This window comes from Egretta garzetta, unplaced genomic scaffold (genome assembly GCF_000687185.1).
Source record: "Egretta garzetta isolate BGI_Z169 unplaced genomic scaffold, ASM68718v1 scaffold557, whole genome shotgun sequence".
In the NCBI taxonomy this organism is placed as follows: Eukaryota; Metazoa; Chordata; class Aves; order Pelecaniformes; family Ardeidae; genus Egretta; species Egretta garzetta.
The window spans coordinates 521,585-537,879 of NW_009260264.1; the positions used below are offsets into that span (position 1 = coordinate 521,585).

The following is a 16,295-nucleotide window of genomic DNA, read 5'->3' on the forward strand; positions in this document are numbered from 1 at the left end:
GGCGCTTGAGGCCCGCTGTGGAGAGGGCGGGGGGTGCCCGCGGGGGCCTCCTCCGCCCTCGGTAATCAGGATAAATCTTTGCTAATACCCGGGCTGGCATCTCTTTATTACTTAGTGCTTGAATTCCTTTTTTGCTGCCGCTCTGGCCGCATTAGCAATGGCTTCAGCTCTTTTTCTGGCAGCTGTTTGGGCAGCGTTGTGCTGCCAGGTGCGTTTTCCTCACAGCTCCTCTTCCTCAGAGCATGAGAGGTTTAAAAAAGCGTGTTTGGAAACTTTACTGAAATAATATCCAGGTTTCACTGCACAGAAATACCTATTGAAGAACCTGTGTGCCTCCTGAAAACTTCCAATAAATAAATGCAAGTTGAAATAATTTAAATTTGGTTGACATTTTCTGGTAGCCCACGTGTTCTGTCATGCTGTGCCAGGGGGAAACTATGCATTTAGGGTTTTTTTTCCAGCAAATAACGCATTCATAAATGTTAAACAGTACAAGATTTCAAATAGTCCAAAAATACCAAACTTCTGGAGGTCAATTCTGGGTTTCTGTTTTATTTTGAAGTGTTTTAAATAAAACAATTCTTATTCTCCAGAAAGAGGTAGCTAGTAACTACAGCTTGTGCTGTAGACTGAAGGATCAAGAAAAAAATATATGAATAGTAGATCTCTGCCTTTATTAATTAAAACTCGTATCACACATTTTTCTAATACAAAGTGCTAAACTCGTCAGCAAAGGAGAGAAGTGCTTCCTAAGTGCCTAGCGGAAGATGACGCAGCCCTATAGGGTGCTGCTGCCATACAGATTGCAAATTATATTCAAGACCTGAGTTGGAAGAACGCTGATGGCAAAGTCCAACATTCACAATACAGTTAAATGCCAGAAAAACGCTTGTTCTTGTGCGCGCGTGATGCCATTTGTCGTTCAAACCACAGGCTCAACAGTGAATGAACAGCCGTTTCATATTTACATTTATCCTTGTTGTTCCACATATATCCTACGCATTAATTATTTCATAACATTTGATCCTTGCAGTGAAATCAGGAGTTATTTATAGATCTCTGGCATTCTGGAAACCTACCAACATTATAAAAAATAAAAACAACCAGAAATGAATGCCCTTTACAAAAGATCTGATTTATGATATCTCCATCTTCTTAAGGAGAAGAATGAAAGTACAGACATATTATCAAGTGATAGTAATATTTACATGTGCATTTTTTAAGAGTGGCAGTCCAATTGCCCAGGATAATCAAATTGCCCTGAATACAGAATTATCCATTCTTCCCCTGCAGTCCCTTTCTTCACTCCCTGTCATCAAACTTTTTCCAACATTAAGTGGCTATGATCAAAGTCTACTGAAAATACCCAGCTGAAAATACCCAGCTGAGACCACAATTAATAAAACCAATTTTTGCCAATGGAAAAAGACATAAATTAGGGAAAAAATCCTAGGAAATAATGCTTCTTAAAGCAGTTGAAAACGTATCTGACATATGAAAGAGTAGATTTTACTATCTTAGTAGTAGTTATGAACAGAAGAAAGAAATACCCTATCAGTGAAAAAAATAACCTATTTAGTCGTCATATTCTTTTCCCAACAGCAGCTACAGAAGACGCTGTAAGGAGAGCTTGGCCTCTTTGTGTCATGTCTGCCCCTTGCACTCTGCCAGCATCCACAACCATTACGTTAGGGACATAAACTTTTTTAAGCACAGATCTTAAAAACTTGATAGTCCATGTTCAGCAGCCATATGATTACATTACAGCCTTCAATATTACATATTTGTTATTATTGTGAAAGGAACAGCTAGATTTTGAGCCATCCATATTTGTCATACTGATGACTGCAAAAAGTTGTATTTTCTCCCCTCTCTATTCCAGCCTTTGTGTGTAGTATCCAGAAAAAAAGGACCATTTGAAACTGCCCACTTTTACATTTCAATAAATCAGCCAAGGTGGACCTAATGAAGTAACAATATTTTCCAAATCTTACAGCCTTTAGTACTTGCATCTGCATTGTAGATATGCCCAAGTCTTTATATAATATCCCAAATTTAATTAATCTGATGTTAATAGATATTAAAATGTGTTTGTTTACACACAAATTTAATATCATGGTTCATGCCTATGTTGACTTCAAATAATATAATTGTTACCAAACCTTTCCTTCTTTCCGTAAGTAGACATGAAGAAATTATTTTATAGTCAGCAAAACTTTCAATATTTGCCAGCGTATGACTGTATATAGACTGAATGCATTTGCTGTAGAGCAGTGTTACATAAAGAGTACATAACGCATTAGCAGATAATACCACCTGTTTGTGTGAGAGCAAGGTGTTATCTCCCGTCCTCATTCTCAATTCTTCTTTTTCTTTCCGAAACCTGCCAAATGTGTGCTGCTTGTAGGAAATTAGTGACATTACCTCAACAAATAATTTTTCGTAATTAATAGTCAGGTCCTACAAAGATTAGAAACGAATGTATTCAGGCCCATGCAGGATTTGACCCTAAGTCTTATTGGCAACCTCCGGTGTTTTACTCTGCTTTTGACACTCCAGGTTTATCTGTGGACGGATCTCCTTCTTCTAAGTCTGCGAACTCTTCCTCTATAACAGGCTTCAATATTTTCTCGATTTGTGTAAGTCTTTTTTTCAGTTTCTGTTGTGCAGCTTCATACTCAGCCAACAACCTGGCAAACTTTGTTTGTAATCTGTCCATCGCTTTTTCCATGTAGGTGACCTTCTCTTCCAGATCTTGAGGATCACTTCCTAAATTTGCAACTTCAATGTCCAGTAACCCATCTTTCATTAGGATTTGCTTGCCTTTTTCTTCCAGCATAGCCTTTGCATCTGGATACTCTGTTAAAGCCTCCATGAGATCATCTTTAGACAGACAAAACAAGTCCGAGTATCCAATACTTCTAATATTGGCTGTTCTTCGATTGCCAGCTTTGCTACCTTTGATGTTAAGAATGCTGATTTCTCCAAAATAGCTGCCATCACTTAGGACCACAAATTGGGTAATTCCATCATCAGCAACTACTGCCAGCTTGCCTTCTTTGATAATGTACATCTCTCGTCCAATATCTCCTTTTCTGCAAATATAATCTCCAGGACTGTATACTTGAGGCTGGAGTTTCAAAACCAGTTCAACCAACAGACCAGCTTCACAGTCTGCAAAAATCCGAACTTTTTTTAGTGTTTCCAGGTGAACGTTGATTGCAATCTCTGCTCGTAGTTTATCTGGCAGATACTTCAAGACTTCCCTTTCATCCACAGCCTTTTTGTTTGTCCACAGGTAGTCAAACCACTTTATAACTCTTTTTTCCATGTCTTTGCTCACATTCCGAAAATGCATGTACTGCTTGATAGCATCAATCCTTGCTTGAAACTCTGCCCTGGCAGCGTTCATGTTGGAGATCATAGAGCCCACGTTACCGACAATGGTAGCGAAAATCAATACTCCAACCAAGAAGTCAATGACCACAAAGAAGTACTCCGAATCTCTTACAGGAGGGGGTGTTTCACCAATAGTAGTCAGGGTCAGTGTTGACCAGTAGAGGCTGTAGACATACTTTCTAGTCAGACGGGCAAATTCAGGATCGGAGGTGTTTGGGTAGACCCAGGTGTCAGCCCCAAATCCGATGGCTTTTGAGATGGAGTAGTACACACAGGCGTTCCAGTGAATAATAATCACAATGTACATGACAAGGTTAGAGATCCTGAAGATATTTGGGTAGTTTGTCCTTGTTTCTGTTCGCTGGAAGAATTCAAACATCCGAGCTACTCTGAGTAGTCTGTTTATTCTTAATTCCGGGTAATTCAGTCCTAACTTAAAGTATAAGAGATCAGTTGGTATGACTGACAGAAAATCTAATTTGAATTGAAAAGATGTCTTGTATTTCTCTCGAAGCTTTTGTTCTTCTTTCACCAGAAGACCTTGCTCCAGGTAACCTAAAATCAAATTGTAAATAATAAAAAATATTACAACTTCAACAGTGTCGTGTTTAATAGCAATCCAAATCTGCCTTAAAAAATACTTTGGATGCAAGTTCCAGATGGTACAAATTCCAGATGGTACATAAATTCTCTTTCTTTTTAATAAGCAATTTATTATTTCCAAATATTCAACTTAGTGCTATATGGTTCAGCTTGAGCTAAATGATACAGCTTTGAAAATTAAACATTTCCAGCTCTGATTCTTTTCTTTCACTTTTCCACTATGGTGAACATCTGAAAAAAAAAAGAAACCAAACCAAAACCCCAAAAGACTCCACAGGCTATAGCAAGGGTGGTTAATGAGGGAAAGAATTTAAACATGGGAATTTCAGTTCTATATTGAGTGTATCTACTCAATGGCTCTGAATGTAGGATAAGATTTTAAAAGAAACAGTTGCAGCTGAAGTTAATTGAATGTCTTGCTTGCTCAATGGTCTTGAAAATCAAGCAAATACTTGAATCTCCTTAAATACAAAATCCAGATTTAGGTGCTAATTTTTCAGAACCCCTGATCCTCACACGGCCGCATTGCATGTTTATTTTGTCTTGACTCTGCTGTGGGCAGAACAGCTTGTATCTAGCTTATCTCATGCCCAGCTTACCTCTGTCTTTATGTATTCTTTGAGTAATACATCAGAGTTTCTCCTATTTTTACAGGTCACAGACTACAGTCTTTCAGACATCTATCTCAATGTCTTTCTCACTATTGCACCTCATTATGGGTACCCAGATAATAACAGTAGTAGTATTCTGAATATTTGAAAGCACAAAACACAAATATATGAAAAGGAATAATTAATCATTGAGTATTTTTACCTGTTCTTGTCCGTACAAACATGTCGGCAAGATAGATGGCATCAGAAACGTAATCAATAATAAACCATGCTGCTAGGTAATCATGCTGAAGCTCATCAAAACAGGCTCTGAATAGCAAAAGACAAAAGTAAATTACCATGAAATGAAAATTAAATACTTGCATGAAATCAGTGATGAATTAAATAATTTTTTTATCTATCTAGGGATATTATGTTTTGTCAGAAGTTTTATATAGTCATTAAAGGAGTACATCACCTAGCAATGATCATGGTCCAGTTGTACATGACAGGCATTGTGATGCAAAACAACCAGTTGTAATACATATTTCCTGCTGGATCAATAATGAAAATATCTTTCTTCTTCCTAAGTGATAGGCAGGGAAAAAAAGGAGATTTAATGAGAGACTTAAAATACACAAAACAATTTGTGAGGAATGAAGCATTCCAGAAATTGTTATTGTAAAATAAACGGTCTTTATTAAAGTTAAGCTTCCTTGCTTGAATGCATGGAGAGCATGAAGCTGCTTGTTAGGTGTGACTTGGAATGCAAATTTTAGAATCTAAATTATGCTGAGAAAAATCACTTCAGTTTTTAGTGGCACATGTAATTTCAACCGTTTAAAATTAATTTGTTTCCTACCCAATTAACTGTCTTGTCTGATAATTTTGATTTGATCATCTTTCAAAAGCTAAATGATTATGTGCCTACTAACGTTTAAGAAAGTGAGATAAATCATGCCTTTCTCACCGGGAAAAGTCTAGCTCTGAGAAAGATGAAACATTGTCATAGTTTACATAAAGAAACCAAAGAACTTGAAATCGTACAACACAAGTTCCTACTGCACTATTTTAAGTTTCTCTTCCTTGGCCAGAAAATTATGAATTTGCCAAGCAAAAGGTAAAGCAAGAACTTTTAGATCATAGGAAAGTTTACTTGCTTGTAGGCGCCCTTATTGTGTGGAAGATCTTGCTTTACACTGGCACATCATTTGCTGCAGGGTGTTATCCAGAAAATATTGAATAATCAGAATCCAAAGGAGATTTTTCTTGATTAATTTTTTGAGATCAGTGCCACGCATGCGTATTTCTGTTGTCCACATATGAAGTTAACTCAGAACAACTCAACTCAAGGGAGAACACCACCAGCCTGTTCACTCATAAGCATCTTGTTTACAGGCTGTCCATGAATGGATTTGGTTTTACGTCAAAAGCAATTTTATTAGACTAACATAGCAGGACCTAAAAGAAAAATACTTACTCTTCTTTATTTTCTTTCTTCTTGGACTTATCTTTATTTTTGTTTTTCTCCTTTTTTTCCTTGTTCTTTTGTGTTTCTCCATCCTTTTTTTTTTCTGACTTGCTAAGAAATAGATTTACATTTTCAGTTGTTACAGACCAAGTTAAAACGTATTTGGAAAGAAATTAAATATCTTAGAAATAGTAGTATTATTATGCTTTGTCTTACCTCTTCTTTTCTTTTTTCTTTTTCTTGTCCTCTCTAAGGAAAAGAAAAATATGACAGGCTCATGTGATACACGTAGCCATTGCTTCCACATTTATTTGTTAGAAACACAGGACATTATACTTAGGTGTTTGCCCTTCAAAACCTTTTGCTTATTGTAGTCACATAGGACTACTTTTATTTTAAATTAGTAGATGTAATGCCAATAACTTTGGTATTGAGAATGATCATCATAAGTGACGAGCATGAAGTTCAAATGTACATGCAGTCTCTTTTGGGATTACTTGAATGACATAACTGTTTATAAAGAAATTATTAGATATATATCATTCTTTTTCATTTTGCTGCTTAAACAACCAATATTGCAGTACTCTCATTTTATGAAATGGCAAAGATACTTACTCATCTTTATTACTATTGTTGTTAATATTGTAGCGTGCAAATGCACCGGGTAGATACCGTTGCCTAGGGAACAGGAAAACAACACAGTTACCTTATATGATATCTGCTGAAATACAAAAAACCCCGTTTAATCTGAATTGTCACGGACCGTTTCTCACAGTTTTAATCATGGGCTAAGTTATGTAAGGAAATTGGTTTAAATCTGCTAAATAGTTACAATAAGCAATATATCACAATCTTGAAAACAGAATTTATTAATAGAGGGTGAAGAAAATTAGATGATGGCAGGTATCTCTGCTTAGTTAATCCCATCCAAATTATCAAAGAAAAAAGCCGAACAGACACAAAATTTGACATACCTGTTTTCCCCTTTGTCCATCGGTCCAGGATCCTCACTGGTGTCTTGCACTACCACACTGGGAACAATTGTATGGGAGTGATGGGTCTCAATCACGCCTACCTTCATGGTCAAGTTTGTCTTACCTTGGATAATTGAGGAAGGCTGCTTTAAAAACAAATCAAGTAATTTCACAACTAGTAGAAGTAACAAACAATTTTTTTTTTTTTCCTAAAGATGAATCCTTTATATCCTTGCTTCCCCCAAAACCAACAATAGTATTTCCAGTTTCCTCTCTCCCAGGACATTCCTGCCAGGCAAGAAAGGGCACTGTGGGTGCTTCAGCGTGCTGAATGATCAGGCAACGGCTGTTAAAGAGAATGTTCAACACATCTTTCTCTTAGAGGAAGCATTAATTTAGGTCTGTCTCCTGAGCCTAATCACATACTTTGACAATATTTAGACAACTGTGTTTGAAATGTCTACTGCTGTTTCATTTGGTTTTGAGCCAAATGTTCATAATTTATTGTATCAGGATGGATAAATAGATTCCTGCACAGCTGACATCCTGAAAACCAGACTAGGAAGCATCCATTGGTTGGATGTCCAAAGAAATTTCAGTATGTCTGACATCTGAGAGTAATACCCTGTTGAGAGCAAAGAGTAGGTTCTGTAACAAGGAACTTAAAGACTGATGTAGTAGTCTCCTTATTCATATAGCAAGTCAGACATAAATACCTAAATGGAAATGTTAGTGGCTGCTGATGTCTGTTTTATTCATCTCAATATTAAGAAATATGAAAATGTTGTAGTGTACATAAATTCTGCTCTCCCTTTTCGCCACTGTTCTTACAGTTTTGTGAGTTATGCCTCACCATCAATGAGACTGCCAACTCTTTGGGCATGAATTGTGTCTACAAGTGTGATCTGCTCTTGGCAGGACCATTCAGATAGGATTATAAAACAGATGTTATCCACCGCAGTAACAATATCCCAAGCCACAGTGGCTGTACCACTTGTAAGTGTAGTCAAATACCATAGAATGAATTGGTCTTAAAGAAAGTACTTCCGTTCTCTAGTCAAACACACTGCAAAAGAGAAGCAGGGTGATACAGCTGCTGCATTACTTCCAGACTTACCTGACTTTTTCTTATTAGTCAATGAAACTAAAAATATTCCTATACAGGCAATAGGAGAGGAAACCCAGCTTTCTAGCATTCAGACATGAACGGCACACAGTGCAAAAAATAATACAGCAATATACAACATTCTACAAAGCAGAAAGATAAAGATTGAAGATTAAGATGTGTTCTTCCTTGAATAGTCCTAAATGTAGTCCAACATTGCTGGTCAATCTTTAAATGCTTAAGAGCAACGATAATGTCCAAGATGTCACACAAAAAGATTCTAAGGTACTAAGAAATAGTAAACACTAGGTTAGATTCACCAGGAGCCTAAAAGCTGTAACAGGGTTTCCACTGGCTTACTCCAAGGATAAATTGTGTTTGAAAGTGTGGAGATTGAAAGTACGCCAGGTTGAATTAAGCAGCTTTATGTCTGCTTACAGGTGCTGTGAAAGCTCTGCTAATGCTGGCACACAAAATTCCATCCTGATGTGACCTATATCCTCCGCAGAGCCACAATGGAGTCCACGGAGTTGACAAATAATGGTGCAAAATAAAGCAGTGTCCAACCACTTCCAAGCATTCAGCACCAGACAAATGCAAATGTATTCATCTCAAGGGAAACCATTCCTCCAAAAGAGTGGGCTCTAAACCAGTCAGTTCACATTAGGACTCCCAGTACCAGCATTTCTACATAGGCACTAATTTTAGTCTTCTTTAGTTTCAAGAGGAAAAAAAAACCCATCTTTTGACTTTGTGCTATCCAGACATGCTGATGTCTAGCGGTTAAAGACAATGAGAAGTGTGGTAAAATAGTACATGTACAAAAATCTACCCTACATTTCCCTGTTGTTCAGGGGAAGAGGATTTTCTGTGCATTTTTGCAAATAAAGATTCCTCTGGCTCTGTTAGTGTCTAGTGTAAGTGGAAGCACTGTGGGGTGCTTTGTTTTCTGCTGAAGGAGTGTGGCAGCCCTGCATAGGACTTGCTGGGAATGAGGGGCTGCCATTTGGGGCAGGACTGGAGATTTCATCTTGCTGAGGCAATGGAAGCATTAAGTGGGCATAGAAATTGGAAGTATTTACCCCCCTGTAGTCTCAAAAGTCTAAATCTGAATGTCAGGCTTGGGTCGTTCCCTTTGTCAACCAGTCAGGACATGCAGCACAAGAATATCTTCAAATTCCCTTAGTCCCAAAGCACATTGTGGGGAGTTTTGAAATTCTTGAGTCTAAGACACAGAAATGCTAATGCAGCATGTGCCCAGTGCAAGTTGAACAGACACAGTAATTGCTCCTGGTTTGGGGACCGTGGTTGCCTTGTTACAGAATTTGTGTGGCAAAGCCCCAATACTGGGAACAGTACAAAAATGTCTTGTTAAACTCAATGGGTCCAGAATTCAACTTAATGCATTTTTTTATTGTATTCTAGAGGGTTTCCAAACAATATTTCGGATGGTTTTTACTAAATTGTATCACTACCAGGTGTCCTATTCTGTAGTCACACATATTTTTCTTAAACTGATACATTGTCACAGATTGTTGCACTGAATTTATTTAATAGTCCAATGCTCATTTTCACATTATCATATTTAGGTAGTAAGTTTGAAAGGTAATGAAGATAAATGCTTGCTTTAGAGGTATTTTAGATTTTACCATATTGTTTTTACCGTATCATCACAAATAAGTTGCTTTTACTCTCTTAGATTTTTAAATGTGACTACTATGATAAACAACTGACTTTTCAAACATTATCACCTAAAGCCTAGTTATATTAATTACTATACATCTAAATCTTTAGGGCTGCACAAAAATGAAGGCAGTATTATCCTTTTATAGGATCTTAGTGAATGGAAGATCAGCTTCCATCTCTTCTGCTCTTTTATTTTATATATTTCTTACTTTCTTACTGGCCCACCATATTCACTTCTCTAGTCATTATTTTCAGAGAGAAAATGCTTCAAGTAGGGATATCCCGGAACAGAATTTGTGTCATCTAAAGATCTACTTTTTTTCTTCACAAAAAGCAGCAAAAAATCTTCATTAACATTAAAATCTTCAGCATGTTACAGCAAAATCTCTCTTTGCTGACATGCAAAGACTCTCTAGCAGTTTGGCAATAAGCAGTTTCATCAGTGTGCGTACTTACCTTGGCAATGGGATCTGCTGCTTCTAATATCGATTTCAGTCCTTTAAATCAGCCACGTTTCCTTACTATATAAGCAGAGCCACCAGGAAAAGCTAAATATAATCAACATTTCATACATAAATCCCTTATCGATCAATTTCTGAACCAGCCAGTCCCATGTGCAGTTCTCTGAATTATTCCCAGGGAAGGACATGGATATTAGAGGAGGATTGCCTTGACCTAGTGATGGATTTTGAGATTTAGAGAGAGATGAAAGTGACAGTGGCAGTCACTGTTATCCCTCACCTGAGCAGAAGCTTACTAGCCCTATCAACACGCACAAGAAGAGAGAAATATTAGAGCGTACTCTGTCAGGAAAATAAAAAAAAATATTATTGTATATGACTATATATTCAGTATTGTCTGCTGGCCCACTTTCTTAATATTGCAGATGCTTTTTTACTGTAGTAGCAGGTCTTTACTAGAACAGATAAAACACCGTAAATGGAAAATTTCCTGTTTATTTTAATGTGATTATCATATTGCTGAATGATAGGAAATACCATTTGAAATTACTGAAAGTTCTTAACTCATCTAACATAACTCTTATGTTCCTATTTTGATGCTTAAAAAAGCCCACAAATTATGAATCTATATTTAGTGGAAAATGCCATGATGATGAAGTTTTAAGACACGGAACTGATCTTCAAGTTTGGTATGGATTATGACTTTGCAAAATGGTTTGTGAAGTAGCTGCAGTCCTCTTCCATTAGAAATGTGCAGGGGTTCATCTACAGAGGCCACACAATCAGGAAAGCTCCCAAGAGGGTCCTAGCATACTTTGAAAAAGAAGAGGTTGAGGTATGTGCATACCTCAGCTTTCTCATTTCACTGTTGGATACCATGTGAATGAGGAAAATTAAGTTCTCAGGAGCCTGAGTGATTGATTTTTTAATCTGGCATATTTTACATGGCCCGTCTTGGGAAAAAAAGGCACTGCTGAGCATGAAATCCAGGGAAGATTTTAGGCAGCAAAAGGAGTGAATGTTCAAATTTGAAATGGTATCTTTGTCACAACTGAGACATAGCTACAGTTACTGAATTACTTTTTAACTTTGCTTCACAACAAGCAGAACCCAGGAACACAGTCCAGCCTCTGGGACCCCAGGATTAAGAGATATTTGTTTCTGTAAGCAAGAGCAAGAGGAAGCAATGCCATTAGCGTTCACATGAACCAACTTAAATCTTGCAGCCCAGGTGACCGAGTGGTCATTCATAAGTGGATTGGCACATTGTAGATTTAATCACAAACCCAAAATGATGCTCAGTATCACAGGTCAGCCTCCTGACCAGAGAAACAGATTAGGCACATCTGCTGCTATACCTTTCCAACCCTGAAGACAGTCCATTTTCTAAGAAAGACAGTACACATTTGAAATTTAAAGATGAAAAAATGTTTTAAATAAAACAGTAATGGGCAACAAGGAAATGCATAACACTATGCCCAGTGGAAGCCAGATATACAAATCTACGGTAAGGTATCCAACAAAACAACGCATGGACGAAGAAGTGAATAATCTTGTGAATTCCGGCATATGTTTCACTGTTGTCTTCCAAGGGCTGAAATACAACTCCTATCCTAAAAATCATACATATGAAAGGAATCTCTGAAGGTGACTGCATCCAGCTAGTATTGAATCAGGATCAGTTTTACCTCTGTCATTCTGTTTGCAGTCTGAAAGATCTCAATGTTCAATGCTGAGCAGTGATTTTGTGAATATGTGGTGGCACTGAATGTCTGGGACATGTGTCTTGAGCGTCACACAAACATCAAAATCATTGTGTATTCCTGTATTTGGTGCATACTTTTGTCCAAAAGTTTTAGATGACCAACCAAGCCTGGCAAGTCTATGTTGTGTCTCTCAAGTCAATATGAACTACCAAGGCGATACACCTTTTTATTCTGGTGGAGAACAGTCAGTTTTCTTTTAAAATAAGCAGTCTTGTAAAGCAACACTAACATTTTTTTTTCTCATCTCTTTTACTGTGGAATTTTTCAAAGAAGTTCTCAAACAGAGGAAGAAATGTCCAATGGTGCCAGACTAGGTCCTCGTCTGACAGTGGAGAGCACCTCACTTACCTGCAAAGGGGTTTGCAGGGCAAGTTCTGGGTGAGCTCAGCAGAGCGGTCTCCATTCTGCCCTCCTTTAAAAGCCCATTACATAGTTGTCATTGACTGCATTGACAATTACATTAGTGTAGCGTCAATATTTTTTCACGGATATTTTTCCTGTCGTTCCATATTCCAGTGAAGTAACCTTGACTGATGGGAGAATGACCGCAGTAATGGATTATTGTTTTAGCAGGCCAACTTTAATCTATTTCTGTATCTTGCTTTGTCATCATCTGTAATTCTTCTCAATCCTATTAAAGCTACCTCTAGTTTCAGACACTCATAACCAAAACGCTTGATACATTATACATATGTATTTGCTTATAAATAAGTAGGTTTTAATGGCACAACATTGCCTTTCAGCTTACTGTGTTGTAGCTGTGTACACAGATGGGTGTTTGAATTGGGACCACAGCTTTGGCAGGCTTATTTTCTGCAAATACTGTTCTGTCTTTTCTAATGCTGATGCTATTTCAGCAACGAATGTCATGTCAGAAGTGCTGTAGCTGAGAAGGCTCCAGGGCTTCTGGCTTATTTAATACTCTTTTATGTAGGCCGGTTTAGGACGAATTCAGTGTCGTGAAGCACGATCGGCCCCAATCAGGCTTGGTGACCGGAAAACCATCAGTGCAAACAGTATCCCCACCAGTAGGTGGTACTGTATTTTTACTTTAGAGTTAAATGAGTGCTTGATGGAGAGGGAAGAAGGAGAAGCAATTTAAACTGTGTGTTGGTGTGTTAGATTCCCACATGCAGATGGCGCTGGAATTGGAAAGCACTGGACAGGCTGCAAGCCTTCTGTGGACATGAGCGCTAGCAGGCACACAGTATAACACCACACAGCACGCTAGAAGACTATGCCAAAGCCTTTTACCAGCATCTTCCAGGTCCAGACCCTAGTTTTTGCATGACTAGTCTGAGGAGGGATTATCACTTCTGCAATATCCTCGGGCATGATGAGCACTGTGGCTGGCCATGCCCAGAGTTATTTCTATGCCCCAAGCAGAACATGCAATGAGGCTTTCCTTGCTTCACATCTGCACCTGGACTAACACGGTGGACAATTTTTCTTACTGTGGTGAAACCTGTTGTCATCATCTTCAGTATTTATGATGATAGGATTAAATACTGCATAATAACACATATAAGGAACTCTATGTATATGTGTATGAGAAAAAAAATCCTCAAAAAATTAAAGAATTTATGATAAAGCACACAAACTTTGTTTAATTAAGTCATTCATGGCCAACACAGAGGCAAGATGGGTTTTATTAAGGCACAAAAATGAGGTTTCCAATGACTATTTTATTTATAAATGTAGAAGTATAAAGTTGGCTAGATATTCAGCGCTTCCATTTTTATTGAAAACCAACAATTAAGGTCAGCGCTTGCTTAACTGTCAGTTTCAGCAAATCTTTCATGCATTGCATAAGTAACAGAATTTTAATACAACTTCTCTCTTGTGTTGTCCATACATTTAATGGAAAAAAATTAGTACAATAACCCAGGAAGATATAGCAGGGTTTCATAACATCCTTATTTCTCTTTTGAAGAAATGCAAAGTGCCACAAAATTGCTTTGGCTGTTGGTAAACGCATATTGTTACTTCAGGCGCAAAAGGGCTGACGTGTGCTTAGCCATAGCTGGCGTAACTCCACCGAAAAAGTGGAGCTGCGCTGATTTGCATTAGCTGATGATCCAGGCATTGCTCTAAATCAGTCATAGCTGCCATTTTGAATGGTCAGCTAGCATCTTTATCCTCTTCATATCAGGTGATAAGATTGTCTATCAAGACTTTATTTGCTTTCCCATTTGACCTTTGCGTGTCATCCAAAATAAAGAAAAATATATCAATGTTGACAAATTACTTCTGTGTAGTTTCTTTCTTCATGGCATTGTCTCAAAGTCCTTTCAAACTAGTTGACTATGCATAGTACTGTAGATGATCAATGAAGTATACACACACGAAGTATAGCCGCTCCCTTCTGTAATTAGATTATAGATTGCACATTCTTTACATCTGTCCATTGACTTGGATTCTTAGCTGTAATTTTTATGTGACTTCATATTTGATTCTTGGGAAAAAAAAGAGTTTCATCGTCTTTTCACAGTTTATTGCAGATTTAAAATCATGAAGCATGAGCTATATAAAGGTTTTCAACCAAGAAACAAGTAAGCATATCTCAGATTAAATCTTTCATTCATCAGTTGAAAACACTTTGATGTCCACGGTCTGCTACAGGAGTTGGCCTGTAGAGAGGCAGATCTTCAGAACTGTTAACTGCGTTGTTTCTTGGTCTTGTTGTCTGGGTACCGCACCGCAGTGAAGCCTTGACATGCGGGTCAGCGAGAGCTGTGGCAGGGGAAGCGGTGGTCTTTGGCAGCTCACCCTCCCCGCTGCTTCAGCAGGCTCTTGCGGATGTTACCACCTCCCTTCTTCCCCACAGTTCTGCCAGCTGAGTTGCTTGCAAGATTGACACTTCATGTGCTCCAGTCAGGAAGCTGGGAAAACAGACACATTTTGACAGAAACAGAGGTGTGAACACACAGAGTTAAGAGATCTGAGAGCGCACAGAACAAAAATGGGAGCTGGGAGCAGACTTCAGACGTGTTATCTGTCCATATACGTGGTTTTATCCTATGGGCATGCTTATGTTGTACAAGAAGATGGAAATCCCAAATTTTCAGATTGTGCTTTGAGATTGTAATTTATCTGTTTTAAATACTATTTAAAAGTATTGCTCTTTTGAGCAGTAATCTGTGTTTTAGAAGCGTTAAAGCAGGGAAGTCAAACTCCTTACAAGGTAGCCTGCACTTGGTTCTGGCCACATTCCATAGAAGTTGTTCTAATGTAGACATCATAAAGATAAAGTAGATAGGTAATTAAATGCACAAAAGCAAATGCAGTGCTCCTTTTCTCCTAACACACAGAGCACTGTTTATGTTAAAAAATAAATACAGAAATAAAAAATGAGACTAAAACATTGGAACTGATCTCTCAGTTTAATCCCAGGACTGCGAAGTCAAGGATGCCTAAGGCAGGGAAAACAAGGTTATTTTGCTGGCACCATCACCATATTTCACCAGTCTGCACCAGAGCTAATAAACTTTGCGAAAAGCTAAAGGTGATTAATTTAGGTGCTGTGCTTGCAAAGCTTTGTTACAACTCTGTCAGACTCAAGCCAGAGGGTCCCTGTGGTGCCCTGTGGAGGTGTGTTAGCTGTAGAGCTTGGTTTGGCTCCAGTTTAGGGAGCTAAAGGTCCTCAGACCATCCCAAGAAGTTTGCTGGGTAACCCTAGGTTAGCATGTGACGGCTTATTCAGCCATAAATTTTGTAAATGCATTTCACTCAACCACATTAAAAACAAGGGCTTAGACCTCTACCTTGAAAGTATTGCTTGGGTAAGGACGATAATTATTTCTTACGACACCCTGGAGCCTGTTCAACCACAGGGAGTCATCTCAGGGGCTAAGTATCACTGGACACTGCCCTTGGTCTGCGAAGCTGGGGTAGCCTGGCCGGGGGGATCCCCTCAACTGCCCACAGACACAGCGGCCAAGGCTGGCACAGGCAGCCCAGCACACGCTTCACGTGCTAAAACCACTCTCCTCCCAGCTGTGAAGGGGAGGAAACTTAAATCCACAGAAATTTCCAGGACACCCAAATACTGCCCAGGTACCCTAGCTGAGAGCTCTTCCCTTTGGACTCAGTGTTCAGGTGGGGTCGCAGAAGTCCCCAGGTGAGGACTGGGACTTCAGAGCGATTTACACAAACTAAAACCCATTCTGGGTCACGCCTGGAATCCTGCGTGTCCGTTCCCCGCCAGGACGCGCCCACCGGCGCGGCGGGGAGGCCACCT

General features: G+C 38.6%; 2 protein-coding genes across 2 annotated transcripts in view; one reads left to right on the plus strand and one right to left on the minus strand.

Annotated features, from left to right (window-relative positions):
- Nucleotides 1-2,536: 2,536 nt before the first annotated feature.
- On the minus strand, nt 2,537-7,144 carry CNGA1 (cyclic nucleotide gated channel subunit alpha 1). The gene is made up of 7 exons (XM_009642319.1): nt 7,033-7,144; nt 6,679-6,745; nt 6,280-6,312; nt 6,073-6,174; nt 5,071-5,178; nt 4,816-4,922; nt 2,537-3,954 (listed from the first exon to the last, which is right to left on the minus strand). The coding sequence occupies exons 1-7, from the start codon at nt 7,142-7,144 to the stop codon at nt 2,537-2,539; spliced, it is 1,947 nt and encodes a 648-aa protein (XP_009640614.1).
- A 4,619-nt stretch (nt 7,145-11,763) lies between these two features.
- Nucleotides 11,764-16,295, plus strand: part of NIPAL1 (NIPA like domain containing 1) — a 13,084-nt gene continuing 8,552 nt past the window's right edge. The window contains exons 1-2 of the mRNA XM_035897700.1: nt 11,764-11,796; nt 12,990-13,083. Of these exons, the coding sequence (XP_035753593.1) occupies nt 11,764-11,796; nt 12,990-13,083 (127 nt within the window). The remainder of the gene's footprint in view (nt 11,797-12,989; nt 13,084-16,295) is intronic.